The sequence below is a fragment of the Coregonus lavaretus genome, assembly GCF_964263955.1.
Source record: "Coregonus lavaretus genome assembly, chromosome: 27".
Taxonomy (NCBI): domain Eukaryota; kingdom Metazoa; phylum Chordata; class Actinopteri; order Salmoniformes; family Salmonidae; genus Coregonus; species Coregonus lavaretus.
In genome coordinates this window covers 33237847-33258349 of record NC_140014.1, presented here as the reverse complement: position 1 = coordinate 33258349, position 20503 = coordinate 33237847, and the positions used below count along the sequence as shown (strand labels likewise).

The 20503-nt window shown below is 44.7% G+C and overlaps 1 protein-coding gene across 1 annotated transcript in view; it reads right to left on the bottom strand.

Annotated features, from left to right (window-relative positions):
* Nucleotides 1–20503, bottom strand: part of npas3 (neuronal PAS domain protein 3) — a gene marked incomplete at both ends in the record, with an annotated part of 490733 nt that overhangs the window by 91027 nt on the left and 379203 nt on the right. Inside the window, one exon of the mRNA XM_084144362.1 lies at nucleotides 12264–12353. Coding sequence (XP_084000488.1) covers nucleotides 12264–12353 — 90 coding nt within the window. The remainder of the gene's footprint in view (nucleotides 1–12263; nucleotides 12354–20503) is intronic.

Sequence of the window (20503 nt, the reverse complement as noted above, 5' to 3'; positions counted from 1 at the left end):
AACACATTTAGCAGATTTCTGTTCAATTTTGTAAATTGGCTTCAACCATAGTCATCAGTCAGCACTACAGTACAGTGGGGAGAACAAGTATTTGATACACTGCCGATTTTGCAGGTTTTCCTACTTACAAAGCATGTAGAGGTCTGTAATTTTTATCATAGGTACACTTCAACTGTGAGAGACGGAATCTAAAACAAAAATCCAGAAAATCACATTGTATGATTTTTAAGTAATTTTAATTTCCATTTTATTGCATGACATAAGTATTTGATCACCTACCAACCAGTAAGAATTCCGGCTCTCACAGACCTGTTCATTTTTCTTTAAGAAGCCCTCCTGTTCTCCACTCATTACCTGTATTAACTGCACCTGTTTGAACTTGTTACCTGTATAAAAGACACCTGTCCACACACTCAATCCAACAGACTCCAACCTCTCCACAATGGCCAAGACCAGAGAGCTGTGTAAGGACATCAGGGATAAAATTGTAGACCTGCACAAGGCTGGGATGGGCTACAGGACAACAGGCAAGCAGCTTGGTGAGAAGGCAACAACTGTTGGCGCAATTATTAGAAAATGGAAGAAGTTCAAGATGACGGTCAATCACCCTCGGTCTGGGGCTCCATGCAAGATCTCACCTCGTGGGGCATCAATGATCATGAGGAAGGTGAGGGATCAGCCCAGAACTACACGGCAGCACCTGGTCAATGACCTGAAGAGAGCTGGGACCACAGTCTCAAAGAAAACCATTAGTAACACAATACGCCGTCATGGATTAAAATCCTGCAGCGCACGCAAGGTCCCCCTGCTCAAGCCAGCGCATGTCCAGGCCCGTCTGAAGTTTGCCAATGACCATCTGGATGATACAGAGGAGGAATGGGAGAAGGTCATGTGGTCTGATGAGACAAAAATATAGCTTTTTGGTCTAAACTCCACTCGCCGTGTTTGGAGGAAGAAGAAGGATGAGTACAACCCCAAGAACACCATCCCAACCGTGAAGCATGGAGGTGGAAACATCATTCTTTGGGGATGCTTTTCTGCAAAGGGGACAGGACGACTGCACCGTATTGAGGGGAGGATGGATGGGGCCATGTATCGCGAGATCTTGGCCAACAACCTCCTTCCCTCAGTAAGAGCATTGAAGATGGGTCGTGGCTGGGTCTTCCAGCATGACAACGACCCGAAACACACAGCCAGGGCAACTAAGGAGTGGCTCCGTAAGAAGCATCTCAAGGTCCTGGAGTGGCCTAGCCAGTCTCCAGACCTGAACCCAATAGAAAATCTTTGGAGGGAGCTGAAAGTCCGTATTGCCCAGCGACAGCCCCAAAACCTGAAGGATCTGGAGAAGGTCTGTATGGAGGAGTGGGCCAAAATCCCTGCTGCAGTGTGTGCAAACCTGGTCAAGACCTACAGGAAACGTATGATCTCTGTAATTGCAAACAAAGGTTTCTGTACCAAATATTAAGTTCTGCTTTTCTGATGTATCAAATACTTATGTCATGCAATAAAATGCAAATTAATTACTTAAAAATCATACAATGTGATTTTCTGGATTTTTGTTTTAGATTCCGTCTCTCACAGTTGAAGTGTACCTATGATACAAAGTACAGACCTCTACATGCTTTGTAAGTAGGAAAACCTGCAAATTCGGCAGTGTATCAAATACTTGTTCTCCCCACTGTATATTCTACCACAATGACACACAAAACTGACAGGCGTCGTGTCAGTTCAATAGAGGCATTTAAACTGAACCATATTGTGGTATAGCAATCTTCATTCGCTTTGAAAACAACATTTGGGCACCAATGTTAATTAGCTAATGAAAATCATTTCCCCCAAAAAGAAAGCCAATTGAAGCCTTTTTACAGTTAATAATCCCAACTACTCTTCAAATTCCAATTCAAACACAGTTATATTCCCAATCCTGATGCTCCCCCAGATCTCAATCCAGATGAAAGAAAGGCTCATAGTGAATGTAAAAAGCCCATGCAGCAAGGAGCAAGCTATTGTCAGTCAGTACACTGGAGATGCTATCAGGGCGATCCATCTGCCTTCAAACATTAATAAGGATTGGAGAGGAGATGTGAAATGAAATGAGAGCAGCCCTATCAGTCTGGAGATGGAAATAAATCTGTGCATTGTGGTTTATGAAAAGAGCAGTTTGGAGATGATGGGCTAGATAGAGGGCCTCTGCTGGGAGGGACTCACTGGAGGGCTGGGGTTGTTGTTGGGGCTGGGCTAGGCCTGTGGCTGGGGTTGGGGTTGGGGGTAGGCCTGGGGCTGGGGTTGGGGCTAGGCCTGGGGCTAGGCCTGGGGCTGGGGCTGCGGTTGGGGCTAGGCCTGGGGCTGGGGCTGGGGCTGGGGCTGGGGCTGGGGTTGGGCTAGGGGCTAGGCTAGGGGCTAGGGGTTGGGCTAGGGGCTAGGCTAGGGGCTAGGAGTTGGGCTAGGGGCTAGGCTAGGGGCTGAGGCTGAGGCTAAGGCTGGGGCTGAGGCTAAGGCTGGGGCTAGGGGCTAGGGCTAGGGCTGGGGTTGGTGTTGGGTCTGAGGCTGGGGTTGGGGCTGGAGGGGGGACCAGGTGCTGGTTATGGCAGGAACAAAATGGCAACGTGGCAACGTGCTAGGTACGGTTGTCAGATAAAATAACCACTATACTTACACTCGCAAACAATTCTGTGTGACTATGATGTTACGTATTGTATGTTGGCACGGATAAACACCAGCAAATACTGCTATATGTACAGTATATGTTAGAATATATGTAGAACATATTAGATTACTTGGTTTTAGAAAATATTTAATCTATTTTGTAAAATTCTCTCAATATCCTAGAGTCCAACTCGCTCCATTGAGAAATGGTCATCCGAATCAGAGGTTATGCTACAGGACTGCTTTGCTAACGCTGATTGGAATATGTTCCCGAGACTCAATAACATTGACGAGCTAACCACCTCTGTCACCGGCTACATTAGGCAAAGTTGTCCCCACAGTGAAGGTTCGCTGCTTCCCCAATCAAAAGCCCTGGATTAACACAGAGGTTGGCGCTAAGCTAAAGGACAGGGCTAGCACACACAGGGCTATCGCAGACAACCCTGAGGCTACGGTTGAGGAAAGGAACAAGTACAAGAAGTTCCACTACGACCTCTGCAGAGTCATCAATCGAGCAAAAGGAAAATATAGGAATAAGGTGTAATCATACTACACAGGCTCCGACGCCCGCCGCATGTGGCAGAGGTTACAGACCCAGCAATGATCTGCCCAACGATGCCTCTCTTCCAGACCAACTCAATTAATTTCATGCACTCTTCGGCAATAAGAGAGGACTGGGTGATCTCGCTCTCCGAGGCCGACGTGAGCACGGTCTTTAATCAGGTCAACACTTGCAAGGCCGCGGTATTCCAGGGCGCATTCCTGTTCCCAAGAACTCTAAGGCTTCATGCCACAATAACTACTCACATCTGTAATCATGAAGTGCTTTGAGAGGCTGGTTATGGCACACATTAACTCCACCATACCAGCCACCCTAGACTCACACCAATTTGCATACCGCACCAACAGATCCATAGACGACACAATCTCAATTGCACTCCACACTGCCCTCACCCACCTAAATAAGAGGAATACATATGTGAGAATGCTGTTCATTGACTACAGCTCAGCGTTCAACACCATTGTCCTCTCCAAGCTCGTTACCAAGCTTAGGACCCTGGGACTTAACACCTCCCTCTGCAAATGGATCTTGGACTTCCTGACGGGCCGACCCCAGGTGGTGAGGGTAGGCAACATCACCTCCGCCACGCTGACCCTCAACACGGGGGCCCCAAAGGGGTGTGTGCTTAGTCCCCTTCTGTACCAGTCAGGTTTCAAGACTGGTCATTCAACTGAGACTGCTCTTCTCTGTGTCACGGAGGCTCTCCGCACTGCTAAAGCTAACTCTCTCTCTCCTCTGCTCTTGTCCTTCTAGACCTGTCTGCTGCCTTTGATACTGTGAACCATCAGATCCTCCTCTCCACCCTCTCCGAGTTGGGCATCTCCGGCGCGGCTCACTCTTGGATTGCGTCCTACCTGACCGGTCACTCCTACCAAGTGGCGTGGCGAGAATCTGTCTCCGCACCACGTGCTCTCACCACTGGTGTCCCCCAGGGCTCAGTTCTAGGCCCTCTCCTATTCTCGCTATACACCAAGTCACTTGGCTCTGTCATATCCTCACATGGCCTCTCCTATCATTGCTACGCAGACGACACACAACTAATCTTCTCCTTTACCCCTTCTGATAACCAGGTGGCGAATCACATCTCTGCATGTCTGGCAGACATATCAGTGTGGATGACGGATCACCACCTCAAGCTGAACCTCGGCAAGACGGAGCTGCTCTTCCTCCCGGGGAAGGACTGCCCGTTCCATGATCTCGCCATCACGGTTGACAACTCCGTTGTGTCCTCCTCCCAGAGTGCAAAGAGCCTTGGCGTGACCCTGGACAACACCCTGTCGTTCTCCGCTAACATCAAGGCGGTGACCCGATCCTGTAGGTTCATGCTCTACAACATTCTGAGAGTATGACCCTGCCTTACACAGGAAGCGGCACAGGTCCTAATCCAGGCACTTGTCAACTCCCGTCTGGATTACTGCAACTCGCTGTTGGCTGGGCTCCCTGCCTGTGCCATTAAACCCCTACAACTCATCCAGAATGGCACAGCCCGTCTGGTGTTCAACCTTCCCAAGTTCTCTCATGTCACCCCGCTCCTCCGCACACTCCACTGGCTTCCAGTTGAAGCTCGCATCTGCTACAAGACCATGGTGCTTGCCTACGGAGCTGTGAGGGGAACGGCACCTCCGTACCTTCAGGCTCTCATCAGTCCCTACACCCAAACGAGGGCATTGCGTTCATCCACTTCTGGCCTGCTGGCCCCCCTACATCTGCGGAAGCACAGTTCCCGCTCAACCCAGTCAAAACTGTTCGCTGCTCTGGCACCCCAATGGTGGAACAAGCTCCCTCACGACGCCAGGAGAGCGGAGTCACTCACCACCTTCCGGAGACACTTGAAACCCCACCTCTTTAAGGAATACCTGGGATAGGATAAAGTAATCCTTCTACCCCCCCTTACCCCACCCCAAAGAAAGAGAAAAAAAAAAACATATTGTAAAGTGGTTATCCCACTGGCTATAAGGTGAATGCACCAATTTGTAAGTCACTCTGGATAAGAGCGTCTGCTAAATGACGTAAATGTAATGTAAATGTACTCCCTGTTCACCCATGGCTGCGTGGCCACGCACAACTCCATCAAGTTTGCTGACGACACCACGGTGGTCGGACTGATCACCGGCGACTATGAGACAGCCTACAGGGAGGAGGTCAGTGACCTGGCAGTGTGGTGCTGTGACAACAACCTCTCCCTTCACGCCAGTAAGACCAAGGCGCTGATTGTGGACTACAGGAGGCTGCAGTGGAGCAGTGACAGCCTACAGGGAGGAGGGGGTGGATGAGCACGCCCCATCCACATCGATGGTGGCTGCATTGGAGCGGGTCAAGAGCTTCAAGTTCCTCAGTGTCCAAATCCTTAGGGACTTAAAATGGTCCACTCACACGCGCACAGTCCTGAATCAAATCAAATCAAATCAAATGGTATTGGCCACATGCGCCGAATACAACAAGTGTAGACATTACAGTGAAATGCTGGTGGCCAACTACAAGAAACGTCTGACCTCTGTGATTGCCAACAAGGGTTTTTCCACCAAGTACTAAGTCATGTTTTGCAGAGGGGTCAAATACTTATTTCCCTCATTAAAATGCAAATCAATTTATAACATTTCTGACATGCGTTTTTCTGGATTTTGTTGTTGTTATTCTGTCTCTCACTGTTCAAATAAACCTACCATTAAAATTATAGACTGATCATTTCTTTGTCAGTGGGCAAACGTACAAAATCAGCAGGGGATCAAATACTTTTTTCCCTCACTGTATATACCTCTATCACGCCAGTATCCCTGCACATTGTAAATATGGTATTGGAACTGATCCTGTATATAGCTTCTTACTTTCTGGTGTTCTTCCTATTTCTTATTTTTATTTCCTGTGTTTTTGTTCTACCTTGTTATTTTTAGGGCTACATTGATATTGATTACTGCATTGTTGGGTTTGGAGCTTGCAAGAAAAGCATTTCACGGTACTTGTGCATGTGACATTAAAACTTGAAACAACTAGAGAATCTTCCTGGGGTCAGAAAGCATAGTGCTTTCTGTATGCATCCCAAATAGCACCCTATTCCCTATATAGTGCACTTATTTTGACCAGGGCGCATAGGGATCTGGTCAAACAGTAGTGCAATATATAGGGAATAGGGTGCCATTTGGAAAGCAGCCCTAGAGTTGGCTCCAGCTCGAATGCAGGGAAGTACTAGAGAATGTTTAGGGGCCAGCTCATACATTTCACTGACAGGAGCTTTAATTCCCATGTCTAGACTGATGCTGCTGTGGCCTGGCTGCTAGATAGTGAATGACTAACCTATGTGATGAATAGATCCACAGCCCCATCATGTTTTATTCAATGTGTTACAGCACCATTGACAAAACAATATCTCACAAGTGGGGTTATACCAAAATCAAAAAAGAAATGGAACAACATGGACAGGATGGAATCAGTCAAGTATACTGGATGTTGAGCAGAAAAATTATCTCACTTTTTGACCTTGAAACTCCACCATCAAACCACCAAAATCTCCTAAACCTAACAAAAATCTCCCTGTCTAACTGTCCAGTCTGCTAACTCTTGTCAGATTTTGAGTGGATATATACCCAATTTATGACTACAAAATTGACAAGGGCAGAACAATCCATTGTGCATACATGTGCAGAATAATTTTTTTATTCATCCAATTACTAATGAATCCTTGTTGACTTTCAGATTCTTGCCAATCCCCTCCCTCTTTTACACACACACGCAGACACACGCAGACACACAGACACACAGACAGACACACACACACACACACATACACACACACACACATACACACACACACACACCTCCCCCTACACACACCTTTCTCTCTCTGCTTCTTTGCTCAATATCAAGATGGAGAGAGTGGAATGCACAAAGACAGGCGTAGACAGAGCTGCCCTGCCATGCACGATAAGGTCACCTCTGGGATTGGCCAGATTATCTCTGTCAACCACTTGGACAGAGCACAGTCAAATGATGCATCATGCAGTCATTTTCAGGTGAAAAAATAAATAACAATTATTCACCAGGTCACTATTTGCTTTTCATAGTGCCCTTGTAGTGTTTGGCTCTGAGCATTTATCAATTTAACTGTTGTGAATTGATAATGTTTTCTGTTGCTGGGCCTTGTAGAGAACACTGAATCATGTCTCCTCCTCCCACCTCTAATTGTGTTCCTCACCGTTGTAAATCTTTTCTCTCTTTTTTGTACCTCTCCCTAAATCCACTTATCTGGTTGTGCTTTATTTACAACACTTACAAAATATAATTGCCCGTATCAATATAACAAAATCTCAACTATCCTAATCACACATTTCGCTAGTTGAATGAATCCCAAAGTGATACAGAATTGTAATATTTGCCGGTGGTAGTTTCATGGCTGTGCTAGACATTAAGTCTGATGATGATATTCTTGATATTCTGTAGCACAGAGAGACTGGGACTGTCTGGAATGACAGGCCTTGTTTTCATTCAGGACTCAGGAGTCTAAAGGGCCAGCGGGTTCACCGAGGTTGCTCAATTAAACATGACCTTCACATGGCCCTGCCATCACTAGCAGTCCTCATGTAAATGGCCGCCCTCTCCCTCTGCTCTGTCGCCCCCACAACATCATAAATAAAATAATGCTTATTACCCATTTAGTAACATTCTGGATTCATGCCCTGATAGGCTATTTAAAAATAGAGCTAGGGAAAAAATCCCCCTCCTATATGCTTAGTGAGGCTTGACGTTACCTTCCCCTCAGCGTTTGATGGATAATGGTGTGTCCATTTGTTTTGGATTCACTACAGAGGTCAATTTAATGTTGGCGCTGGGTTATGGGGAGTTACAGTACAGAGCAGCTTGATTTCACTTCCAAAAACTCCTCACAGTGCACATTCATAGCTAAATGAAAATACTATTTGGGAAATATAACAAATTACTCAATTTGCAGGAATATTTTCAGAGAGAAAATATACAGTACAGTAAACTCAATAAGCATTTAAGAATACCTTACTACAAGTATTCAAGCTTTTGAAAATCGACCATTTCATTATTTAATTGATTGATCCACACAATGTAAACAATGACAAATAAACTGACTAATTCAACAATCTCATTTGGCCTGGGTGACAGTGTCAAAAGTCTGGATTATCTATTATTAGTCTAAGAATGGGCGTAATCTGTAGAACACTGAGAGAAGGGACTGGGAGTGTGAGAAGGGTGTGTGTGTGTGTGTGTGTGTGTGTGTGTGTGTGTGTGTGTGTGTGTGTGTGTGTGTGTGTGTGTGTGTGTGTGTGTGTGTGTGTGTGTGTGTGAGGGAATGAGGAATAAAGGAGGGCGAGGACTGATCGGCTCACAAAGATGTGATCAGACATTCAGGCAAATGTTTATGCTAATAGAATCAATTTTCCCTGTCCATCCTACTTGGCCTAACATCCTCTGGGAGATGGAAGCAGGGGGCCGCTGCAGCCTCATCTGGCCCCATTGCAGGGGAGGAGATCTGGGCTAGGGGTAGAGGAGGGAGAGGGTGGAGGGGAGAAGGGATCAGGCTCCTGGTGGCTTTCAAATGGTCCTCTCTCGCCCTCTGTGTGCATGCAGCCACACATGCACAGCCCTGTCACTTAAAGCCAAGCAGATGTCTACATTCAATTCCAGCTCCACAATTGAAAAAGCCTTTTGCAGCGAAATGTGAATGGGAGCAGGGCACCGAGGTCTAACCTGTGTCGCTCTACAATAAAAGGGAGGCCTTGTTTCGTGAAGGAGGGAGAGAGACTTAACCCTCCCTCCCTATAACACAGAGAAAGGCATTGGAAATATGCCAACTCAATCACATTGCTGAGCACATGAACAATGGAAAGAGAGCGAGCTTAAACCATATGGTCCTGCTATACATGTCAGGTTCTCAATTTGCCGTTCCTGTAATACTTGAGAGCGTTGTAACATGTTTCTGCCGGGGTGAGTCCATGTTTCTGCCGGGGTGAGTCCATGTTTCTGCCGGGGTGAGTCCTTGGAATGGGTTAAAATACAAAAGCCAGCAACTCCTTTGGGACAGATGAAAAGTAAGATGGTCGCTGTATTCCAGATGTATCAATTTCCTTGGATATTCAGTCCATGCAAGTGCATATGCTGCACTGGCAGGGGTGCCGGCTTGGAATGGGCCGCATTCCAAAAGCTAATATTCTGTTGGCCGGAATAATGCTAATTATTATTTTCCTAGCTATCAGCCTACAAAGCAAACATACACATCTCAATTGCCCAACAGACAGCTGCATGGTCACACCTCCACAATGCGCCAGTCTCCACAGCGCACCAGCACTTCGCCACCACAATAATTTTGAGGGGGTTCCATAACAGTATTTGGATCAACAGGGTTAGCGTCCTTAATGGCACACTATTCTCTATATAGTGCATAGGGCCCTGGTCAAAAGTTGTGCACTATATAGGGAATAGGGTGCCATTAAGGATGCAGACAGGGTTTTTAAAAGACAGATTCCCCTACAATCCTGATCTACCTAAAAATGCTACACAAACACATGCTGAATCAGCTAGCTGAGCCCAGAGGTTCTACTAGATCCACACTGCAGTGTCTGTCTGCTGCAATGCATGTGTGTCTTGCAATTCCATGGCAAGCTACAACAATTCCAATGGCACAGCTAGAGAACCGTTAAATACTGCCATTAGCTGGGCTAAATTGTTGAGGCAGCGGAGGCGTTTTAGCTGGCAGATACATATAAATTACACCAAATTTGTCTAATAACAACCATTATCCCTTGTCCAACAAATTCCTTTACATAGCCTACTGTATCTACCATTAACAAACTGTACAATTTGGTATCCATACTTTCCATTCTATTACAAAATAATGCCAAGACCATTCTAGAATACCTGCTTCCTAAAATGGGAGCTATGGTCAAATGAAGACAGAACATTAATCCACAGAACTAAGACATACACTTAGACACCTGCAATTAACTGGGGGAGGCTTATGCACCATTTGCAAAACAAAAATGGTAATTCTGACCATCTGTTTCACTGAACTGATTGGCTGCACAACTGGTACCATAATACCGGCCATTTCACACTAGCACAGCCCTGTCCAATACAATCTTTAAAATCAAAATATGGGAATACATTAACAGACAGTTCAGAAAGAATAAGGTATCATACATCACACACTGCATTCTGGACTTTACCATCATCAGTGATCAGTTAGCTCAATGGAAAAACTTGAGTTGCTTGAACTTGACTTCAGGCCTTATTCACTAGATACATTTTCATTGATTGCTTCTGTCTACAAGGCTATTAAAAGTGTTACTGTAATAACTTACTAATTTCCCAGTACTATATGATGTTGAAGCAAACAGGTAAAATACCATTAGGCCAACCATCCATCCCTCAGTCCCTCTCTCTACAAGCCATAATAATCAACATATTGGTCGAATACTTTTATTATAAATAATAAAAAATACAAAAGTTTGATAGAGGGTAGGGACTTTAATTACGTAGCAAGTCCTAACTTATGGCTTCATTAACACTATGTTTGATATGCAAAACATTTCTAGACATTGAATAAGATGATGAAAATTATTTTACATAAATCTGTTTTAGATTGTCTGCCTGGCACCATTAAATTCATAACCTTGTCAATATGAAAAAGGCTTAAAAAACCTTCTAGATCTAATTAATGTAGAAAATAATTAGCAACGAAATTAAAATGAAATGGCTTGGCAGACAGATTAAGTGGCTAAAATGTAAAACAGCAATTAAGATCACGGAGGGTTAGAGTTCTCTGTGTACACATGTTAGATTATACAACTCAAAGGCAAAAACCCCAGCACTTTGTCACACACACACACACACCACTCACTCTAACTGCTGATAAAACTATGAACAAGATAACTACAACATCACATAGCCCAAAGCTTGGGGGACCTATTTGACAATTAATCAATTATTTGATAGAAATCATTAATAAATCTTTACTTGAATTAAGCTGTAGATAGATGTGGCTAGAGCCTATACAATTTTCCTATTTTTAATTTGGTAAACTGATTGCCTTTTTTTCGTCCTTTATATTGTAGTCTTATATCTAATTTAGTGGAACATTGTCTATCCATTCCCTCAGAGATACAAGGATTTCTACATCATAATGTTATTACAGAATACTTAATTATGAGTCCTGTAATACAAACACACACAGCTGACCATTCTACTATTTTTCCACATCTATTGGCTATATAATGGTTCATTATTATTATGAATTGTTCACTACGAGGGAAATAGTGTATGGCTCAGTTGGTAAAGCATGGCGCTCGCACCGCCAGGGTTGTGGATTCGATTCCCAGGGCCACCCAGACGCAAAATTCATGCACGCATTACTGTAAGTCTCATTGGATAAAAGTGCATGCTAAATGTCATACTGTATATTATATAAATGGCATATATTATATAAATGGCATATATTAAATATACCTAGACACCTAGAAATACTGCACTACTCTGCTAAAATAGAGCCCTGGACAGAAAGCAGGCTCACCAGTATCTACGTACAGGGCATGTAAATCATTTGGCCACATCTATTGGTTATATAATGGTCAAGTCTATACCTAGAAATATAATTTGGTTTCTGAGTTGGGAGATAGGCTCTGTGTGCTCTCTAGTCATACTGCTATAGACCTGCGTGTGTGTGTGTGTGTTTGCTCTCTAGTCTGTCTGTCTGTTAGCCCTGGAGACAAAGCTATGGTGTTTGGAACCATTCGAATCTTCAAGGTCACTCCCCCTGACGTTTGACCTCTGAGACGGCTCAGCCTGTTTATTGACATGTACTTGAACTGGCCAATAGCAGACGAGGACCTGTTAACACACTACTGAGATGAAAAGTACCCTCTGATAAAATATGCAGCGTTGGATGGCTGCAAATTAACTACAGGGCGAACAAGCTGATGAGATTTTAAATTAGCTCTAATTTGTCTGAATTGTCTTCTAGTGGCCACTGATAAACAAAAGAAACAGAGAGGGAAAAGCGCAGTAGCAGCGGTGAGGCATTGACGGTTGTTGCACTCACCTGTGAAAGCCCCAGGTATATGGACACCGTCTCGGAGATGTACAAAAATCTTCCCTCCTTGTTTAGTGTAAATACAAATCCATCCAGGGACTGTGGGAGAGAGGGAGAGAAAGAGAGAGAGAGAAAGAAAGAGAGCGAGACAGAGAGCAAGAGAGAGAGTGAGAGAGAGATGGAGTGAAAGAGAAAGAGAGAGAGAGAGAGAGCGAGAGAGAGAGAGAGAGAGAGAGAGAGAGAGAGAGAGAGAGAGAGAGAGAGAGAGAGAGAGAGAGAGAGAGAGAGAGAGAGAGAGAGAGAGAGAGAGAGCGAGAGAGAGAGAGAGAGAGAGAGAGAGAGAGAGAGAGAGAGAGAGAGAGAGAGATTGTGTTAAATGAGGTGTATACTGGTACAGAGGTAAAGGTACAGACCATGGAGAGCGAACCCTCTGATTGTTGTCTGTCTGCCTTCCTGTCTGCCTGTCTGTCTGCCTGTTTGTCTGTCTGCCTGTCTGCAAACCAAAATTACACCTCCTCATGTGGAAGGTAATATCTCTCATGATGACAGTAGCAATTAACAGTGTGTGAAAGCAGGAAAACAATAGTAAACAAACCCAAGTTGGCACAAACAAAGAGAATAAAATGTACAGCACAGTAAATTAAATTAAATCAAATGTTATTGGTCACATACATGTGTTTAGCAGATATTATTGTGGGTGTAGTGAAATGCTTGTGCTTCTAGCTCCGACAGTGCAGTAATATCTAACAAGTAATATCTAACAATTTCACAACATATACACAATACACACAATCTAAGTAAGGAATGGAATTAAGAATATATACATATATGGACGAGCAATGACAGAGCGGCATGGACTAAGATACAGTAGAATATTATAGAATACAGTATATACATATCAGATGAGTAATGCAAGATATGTAAACATTATTAAAGTGACTAGTGTTCCATCATCATAGTAGTCCATTCCATTCCAGTCCATATCCATATCATGTGTGTTCTCCCCTGGAAAGTCTACTATAATATGCTGGTTAGGTCTATGCCAGGATGCTGGTAAATACTATTCAGTATATTGATCCATTCCACACCAAGCCCATGTAATATGATTGTATTCTCTTCCTCGATATTCTTCATCCAGTCAATATCCATGTAACGTGTGTTTTTACTTCCTGAATGTTGTCTACTCCAGTATGCTGGTCCGATGTCTAATGACGGCCTTGCTCTTGGATCACAACGGGACACAGCGCTCTGTTCTGAGCCTAGCCACCAACAGGCAACAATTAAGACACCCAGGTCACTCAGGTTAATTACTTCTGCTCCCCCACTGGCTTGGCTAATCTGTAGGGGCAGCTAACCACAGGCACACCCCACAAAGAGTCCAAACATTGCTTAATAGACGGAGTAAAACAAATGTTTCTCCCTCTCCCTCCATCTCCAGGCTGGCGCTGAGACTACAGTCCCGGAAAACAACAAGCCATTTATGTTGCACAATGTCACCATCGCTGATCTGATCACCTTTTCTAGGAAAATGAGGATTACTCTGTCGTGTTGCGGCTCAGATGGCCATGTTATTTCTTATTTGCGGGCACTTTTCCATTTCTTTTCCTCCATCAACATAAAAGGAGCAGCGAGCAGCAGCTGGTGTAAGGAGAGAGAGAGAAAGAGAGAGAGAGAGAGAGAGAGAGAGAGAGAGAGAGAGAGAGAGAGAGAGAGAGAGAGAGAGAGAGAGAGAGAGAGAGAGAGAGAGAGAGAGAGAGAGAGAGAGAGAGAGAGAGAGAGAGAGAGAGAGAGAGAGAGAGAGAGAGAGAGAGAAGAGAGCGAGAGAGAGAGAGAGAAATAGAATAGAGAGAGAGAGAGAGAGAGAGAGAGAGAGAGAGAAAGAGAGAGAGAGAGAGAGAAGAGCAAGAGAGAGAGAGAGTCTCCATACCCGCTGATAAAACAGGGCAGCCTGGGGCTATTTATGCAGCTGACAACAGCAACTCCCACTGAGGCCCTGCTGCAGCTTCTAGCCAGCTTTCCCAAACACACACACACACATCTGCCAGGGGGAAGAGAAGCTTTATATTGCTCTTCTTTGCATTACACAGCTAATGCTAGCACCGATTTAGCGCCTAACATCCATAGCAGACAAAGAAGACTCATAGTTTGTCTTTTCGTTAGCTCTCGGAATGGGATAGGCTCATGCATCACGTCTTGAGTGGGTCTGGAAAATATTACATTTTATCATTTGTTTTGCTCTCAAGGAGAAAGGAGCTGAACAACTATCTTTATTTTCACATATTATAGATATAGCAATTGTCCATATTAGATTGTGCATCATAAACTGTGCTTTAGCCTTTAATATAAATAATAACATTCCAAGTATATAATTTATATCAACTGTAATTTTGACTTTCAGTTTATATTTACTGTGCATTCGTCACTAAGAGCATCCCACTCTCTAGTATCCTACTAGTCATCAAATAGTTTCCACCGGTCGTTGTGTTCCGGTGGAGAGCTGAGCTGGGGGTCCTTTATTCCAGTAGCACCAGCCAGTGGTTCTCTATCCTTCCTTCCTTCCTTCCTTCCTTCCTTCCTTCCTTCCTTCCTTCCTTCCTTCCTTCCTTCCTTCCTTCCTTCCTTCCTTCCTTCCTTCCTTCCTTCCTTCCTTCCTTCCTTCCTTCCTTCCTTCCTTCCTTCCTTCCTTCCTTCCTTCCTTCCTTCCTTCCTTCCTTCCTTCCTTCCTTCCTTCCTTCCTTCCTTCCTTCCTTCCTTCCTTCCTTCCATCCATCCATCCATCCATCCTTCCTTCCTTCCTTCCTTCCTTCCATATGTCAGTTCATTTCAGTTCCCCTCAGGGAGAGCAGCTCAGCGCCCCGGCAGCAGTGACACACTCTGCCACCCCGTGACCAGAGGATGGGGGGCTCCGGCAGTGTAACGCTATCATCCGTCCCCACAGACCTCACACTGCCTGTCACACTGGGCTCCAGCACTCACCCCTACACAGTCTCCAATCATTTCTCCCTGTCCTGCCTGCCTGCTCCTCTTTAAAAACGCCTAGCATCTGCAGCCCAGGAAAGGCAACTCTTTAGAGGGGGAGACGATTTTCAGAGCTGAGAAACTGCTACACACGCCGGAATTGTAGCGATCCTGTAGCTAGCTTCCAACGCCACGGTGATAAACGGCCACTGTTTACAGGTTAACCACTGTGTAAAGTGCCCTATAAATCACAGCGGAAACAAACTTCTGGGGAAGAAATGTGTTACATTAAAATGGGATTCTTAAGTAATTTATTTTAAAACATTTCTGGCTGCATTGACTGAGTGATGAACCTTTTGTTGTTGTGCCCAGTGCAGTGGGAGTGGGGAGTAGGAGCAGATCCAACAGTGTTAGGTTGATCTTATTGGCAGGCCCTGACCTCTGACCTCTAACTCCTGGCACCACACAGCCCAGCTAGTGAACTCTAACCCCTGGCACCACACAGCCCAGCTAGTGCCACATAGGCCAGAGAGGGCATCAGACTCCCGCCTGCTCAGAGACCGAACCAGTTATTATAACTAATGTTACTATAAACCTCTACCCAGCCACTGTACAGATGTTAACTATCAAGCCATTTTAATTCTGTATTGACAATACATTTGAGGACATATCTTTATGGAGATGATCCTGGAAATATCAATAAACAGTTCCTTTACTCTGTACACACAAACCAGACAACCATGACAGAGTCCTTTAAGTGGTTACTTCATGTAGCCCACACCTGTTCCTTCCAGAGGACAAACAAACTTCCTGTGAAGGACATGGTTTGGCAGACATCAACCCTGGCCAGAGACAACCCTCTCTCCTCTGGGATATGAACCAACCCAGCGGAGGCCAGCCTAGATGGGGCTCATTGACTATCAACATATCATGAACTATTAGGCCAGACAAAATAGTGAGAGGCAGGGCAGCTGGCAGTAGAGCTGAGGAGTCACATGTTCACACCAGCCCCCACACCTCTGGCCCAGACCCTCGGACGCTTAGAACAATCACCGCAATTAACACCTCCAGCACCTTAACACCTCCAGCACCTTAACACCTCCAGCAGGGCTGGGCACAGCAGTGCTAATACGCACACAGGCACGCACGCACACACACCCGCCCCAGTCAGCCAGATTTACAGGCACACCTACTCTACACACAAATCACAGCAATCTGTTGGACTATTAGGCCTACATCATGTCCTCAGTAAATTACAGTGGAGTGCTCTGGTTGGATAAAAAATAGAAAGAAAAATGGATGAAAAGAAAAAGCCACAGGAGGAGAAAGAGAGGATGCAAGAGATACGGTGTGAGAGAGACAGAGAGATAGAAAGAGAAAGAGAGTGAGGGAGGGACAAATGTAAAAGAGATCTTATCAGAATGTCTAAATTGCCATGGGAGAGCTGTGAGATATATTGTCCATTGAAGTCAATTTTGAGGCTGACAAGCCATGTAGAAATGTGCAAATATGGCTGGCGTGTATTGATTTATTTATTGAAGGCACCGGCTCAAGGGATGCTCAAATCACTCATCCTACCCTACACTGAGACCCCGTTCAAATCACACCATACTTATTGTGCTCATTTGATTTTGTGCTTACCATGGGGGAAAATAATCTCTGCTTTTGCTGAGCATGACACATTTATTGGCCCTATTTAGAGCCAAAATGACCCGTGATAGACATCCATTTCAAATAATACTGCTCCCCCAGTCTCTCCTCTACTCTCCCTCCAGCCAGCTACTCTCTGCACCGCTACACTGGCACTACAGCTACACTCTCAGAAAAATAAGGGTTCCAAAAGGGTTCTCTGACTGTCCCCATAGGAGAACCCTTTTTGGTTCCAGGTAGAACCCATTTTGGTTTCAGGTAGAACTCTTTTGAGTTCCATGTAGAACCCTCTGTGGAAAGGGTTCTACATGGAACCCAAAAGGGTTTTACCTGGAACCAAAAGAGTTCTACCTGGAACCAATAACAGTTCTTCAAAGGGTTCTCCTATGGGGACAGCCGAATAACCCTTTTAGGTTCTAGATAGCACCTTTATTTTAAGAGTGTACAGCATCAAACACTTACTCTCTCATATTCAGTGCAAATCATTTTCAGTAGCCTAAGCCATTCACACTAGACAGATACTAAACACTGCAATTCCAAATAGTATAGGGAAGAGTATGACCAATTAGATTGATGTTGAAAGATTCTATTACTATTATCACATATCTGGGGGAGGGGAGTGGGGGTTATCACATTATAGCACAGGCAGGAGATATCACTTTATCTACAGACTGTTAAGTACTTCTTCTTTTTTTACAAGGAAAATGCAATAATTAAGGCTGCTGGCACTAAACAATATCAAGAAAATCAAAAGACCATACTGATTAGCTAGAGTCATCCAATCTAATCAACGTCACTTTGAATTGCCAAAGAAGAAAAGTTGGCTTGCTGATAATGTACATGGAATCAATATTAACATACAACAGGGGAGAATATGATCCCTTCATTCAGTGGATGCATCCCAAATGGAACCTTATTCCCTATAAAGTGCACTACTTTTGACATGGGCCAATAGGGCTCTGGTCAAAAGTAGTACCCTATATACAGTGGGGGAAAAAAGTATTTAGTCAGCCACCAATTGTGCAAGTTCTCCCACTTAAAAATATGAGAGAGGCCTGTAATTTTCATCATAGGTACACGTCAACTATGACAGACAAAATGAGAAAAAAAAATCAAGAAAATCACATTGTAGGATTTTTAATGAATTGATTTGCAAATTATGGTGGAAAATAAGTATTTGGTCAATAACAAAAGTTTCTCAATACTTTGTTATATACCCTTTGTTGGCAATGACACAGGTCAATTGTTTTCTGTAAGTCTTCACAAGGTTTTCACACACTGTTGCTGGTATTTTGGCCCATTCCACCATGCAGATCTCCTCTAGAGCAGTGATGTTTTGGGACTGTCGCTGGGCAACACAGACTTTCAACTCCCCCCAAAGATGTTCTATGGGGTTGAGATCTGGAGACTGGCTAGGCCACTCCAGGACCTTGAAATGCTTCTTACGAAGCCACTCCTTCGTTGCCCGGGCGGTGTGTTTGGGATCATTGTCATGCTGAAAGACTCAGCCACGTTTCATCTTCAATGCCCTTGCTGATGGAAGGAGGTTTTCACTCAAAATCTCACGATACATGGCCCCATTCATTCTTTCCTTTACACGGATCAGTCGTCCTGGTCCCTTTGCAGAAAAACAGCCCCAAAGCATGATGTTTCCACCCCCATGCTTCACAGTAGGTATGGTTGAGCAAGGCACTTAACCCTAATTGCTCCTGTAAGTCGCTCTGGATAAGAGCGTCTGCTAAAATGACTAAAATGTAAATGTGTTCTTTGGATGCAACTCAGCATTCTTTGTCCTCCAAACACGACGAGTTGAGTTTTTACCAAAAAGTTATATTTTGGTTTCATCCGACCATATGACATTCTCCCAATCCTCTTCTGGATCATCCAAATGCACTCTAGCAAACTTCAGACGGGCCTGGACATGTACTGGCTTAAGCAGGGGGACACGTCTGGCACTGCAGGATTTGAGTCCCTGGTGGCGTAGTGTGTTACTGATGGTAGGCTTTGTTACTTTGGTCCCAGCTCTCTGCAGGTCATTCACTAGGTCCCCCCGTGTGGTTCTGGGATTTTTGCTCACCGTTCTTGTGATCATTTTGACCCCACCGGGTGAGATCTTGCGTGGAGCCCCAGATCGAGGGAGATTATCAGTGGTCTTGTATGTCTTCCATTTCCTAATAATTGCTCCCACAGTTGATTTCTTCAAACCAAGCTGCTTACCTATTGCAGATTCAGTCTTCCCAGCCTGGTGCAGGTCTACAATTTTGTTTCTGGTGTCCTTTGACAGCTCTTTGGTCTTGGCCATAGTGGAGTTTGGAGTGTGACTGTTTGAGGTTGTGGACAGGTGTCTTTTATACTGATAACAAGTTCAAACAGGTGCCATTAATACAGGTAACGAGTGGAGGACAGAGGAGCCTCTTAAAGAAGAAGTTACAGGTCTGTGAGAGCCAGAAACTTGCTTGTTTGTAGGTGACCAAATACTTATTTTCCACCATAATTTGCAAATAAATTCATAAAAAATCCTACAATGTGATTTTCTGGATTTTTCCCCCTCATTTTGTCTGTCATAGTTGACGTGTACCTATGATGAAAATTACAGGCCTCTCTCATCTTTTTAAGTGGGAGAACTTGCACAATTGGTGGCTGACTAAATACTTTTTTCCCCCACTGTAGGGGATAACAGGGAGCCAGCGAGCTGAGTACGGAACTACTGCTGGCTGTCTTCCCCAAACTGGAAAGTTCCTTCCTCCGGGTGAGTAGCCAACAATATTGTTTCTACCTCCCAGCGTGCTCGGATTTAATTAAGTGATAACAGTCACCTTGGGGTGATGACGGCAGAGCAGACAGTAATATCTAAGTTAAGGGAAATAGCAGGGAGACAGGAGGGCTAGGCTATACCGTCACATTATAGCTTTGGAGACAGGGGGTGACATGGGGTTACACAGAGGGAGATAGGGGCTGTACTGTTCACTGCAGCTACTTTATTACACTACAGTTTACCACTCCTCCTCCATAGCAGCCAGGTTAGAGCTGACGTAGGTTACTGTAGACTATCACTCCTCCTCCATAGCAGCCAGGTTAGAGCTGACGTAGGTTACTGTAGACTATCACTCCTCCTCCATAGCAGCCAGGTTAGAGCTGACGTAGGTTACTGTAGACTATCACTCCTCCTCCATAGCAGCCAGGTTAGAGCTGACGTAGGTTACTGTAGACTATCACTCCTCCTCCATAGCAGCCAGGTTAGAGCTGACGTAGGTTACTGTAGACTATCACTCCTCCTCCATAGCAGCCAGGTTAGAGCTGACGTAGGTTACTGTAGACTATCACTCCTCCTCCATAGCAGCCAGGTTAGAGCTGACGTAGGTTACTGTAGACTATCACTCCTCCTCCATAGCAGCCAGGTTAGAGCTGACGTAGGTTACTGTAGACTATCACTCCTCCTCCATAGCAGCCAGGTTAGAGCTGACGTAGGTTACTGTAGACTATCACTCCTCCTCCATAGCAGCCAGGTTAGAGCTGACGTAGGTTACTGAAATACCCCAGGAGTTACCAGGGGAAGGAAGGAGGAAATATTTTTAATTCTAATCTGGAGCGTTAAAAGGGATTTAAGCTTCAACCATGAGAGGATTAATTATAATTTGACT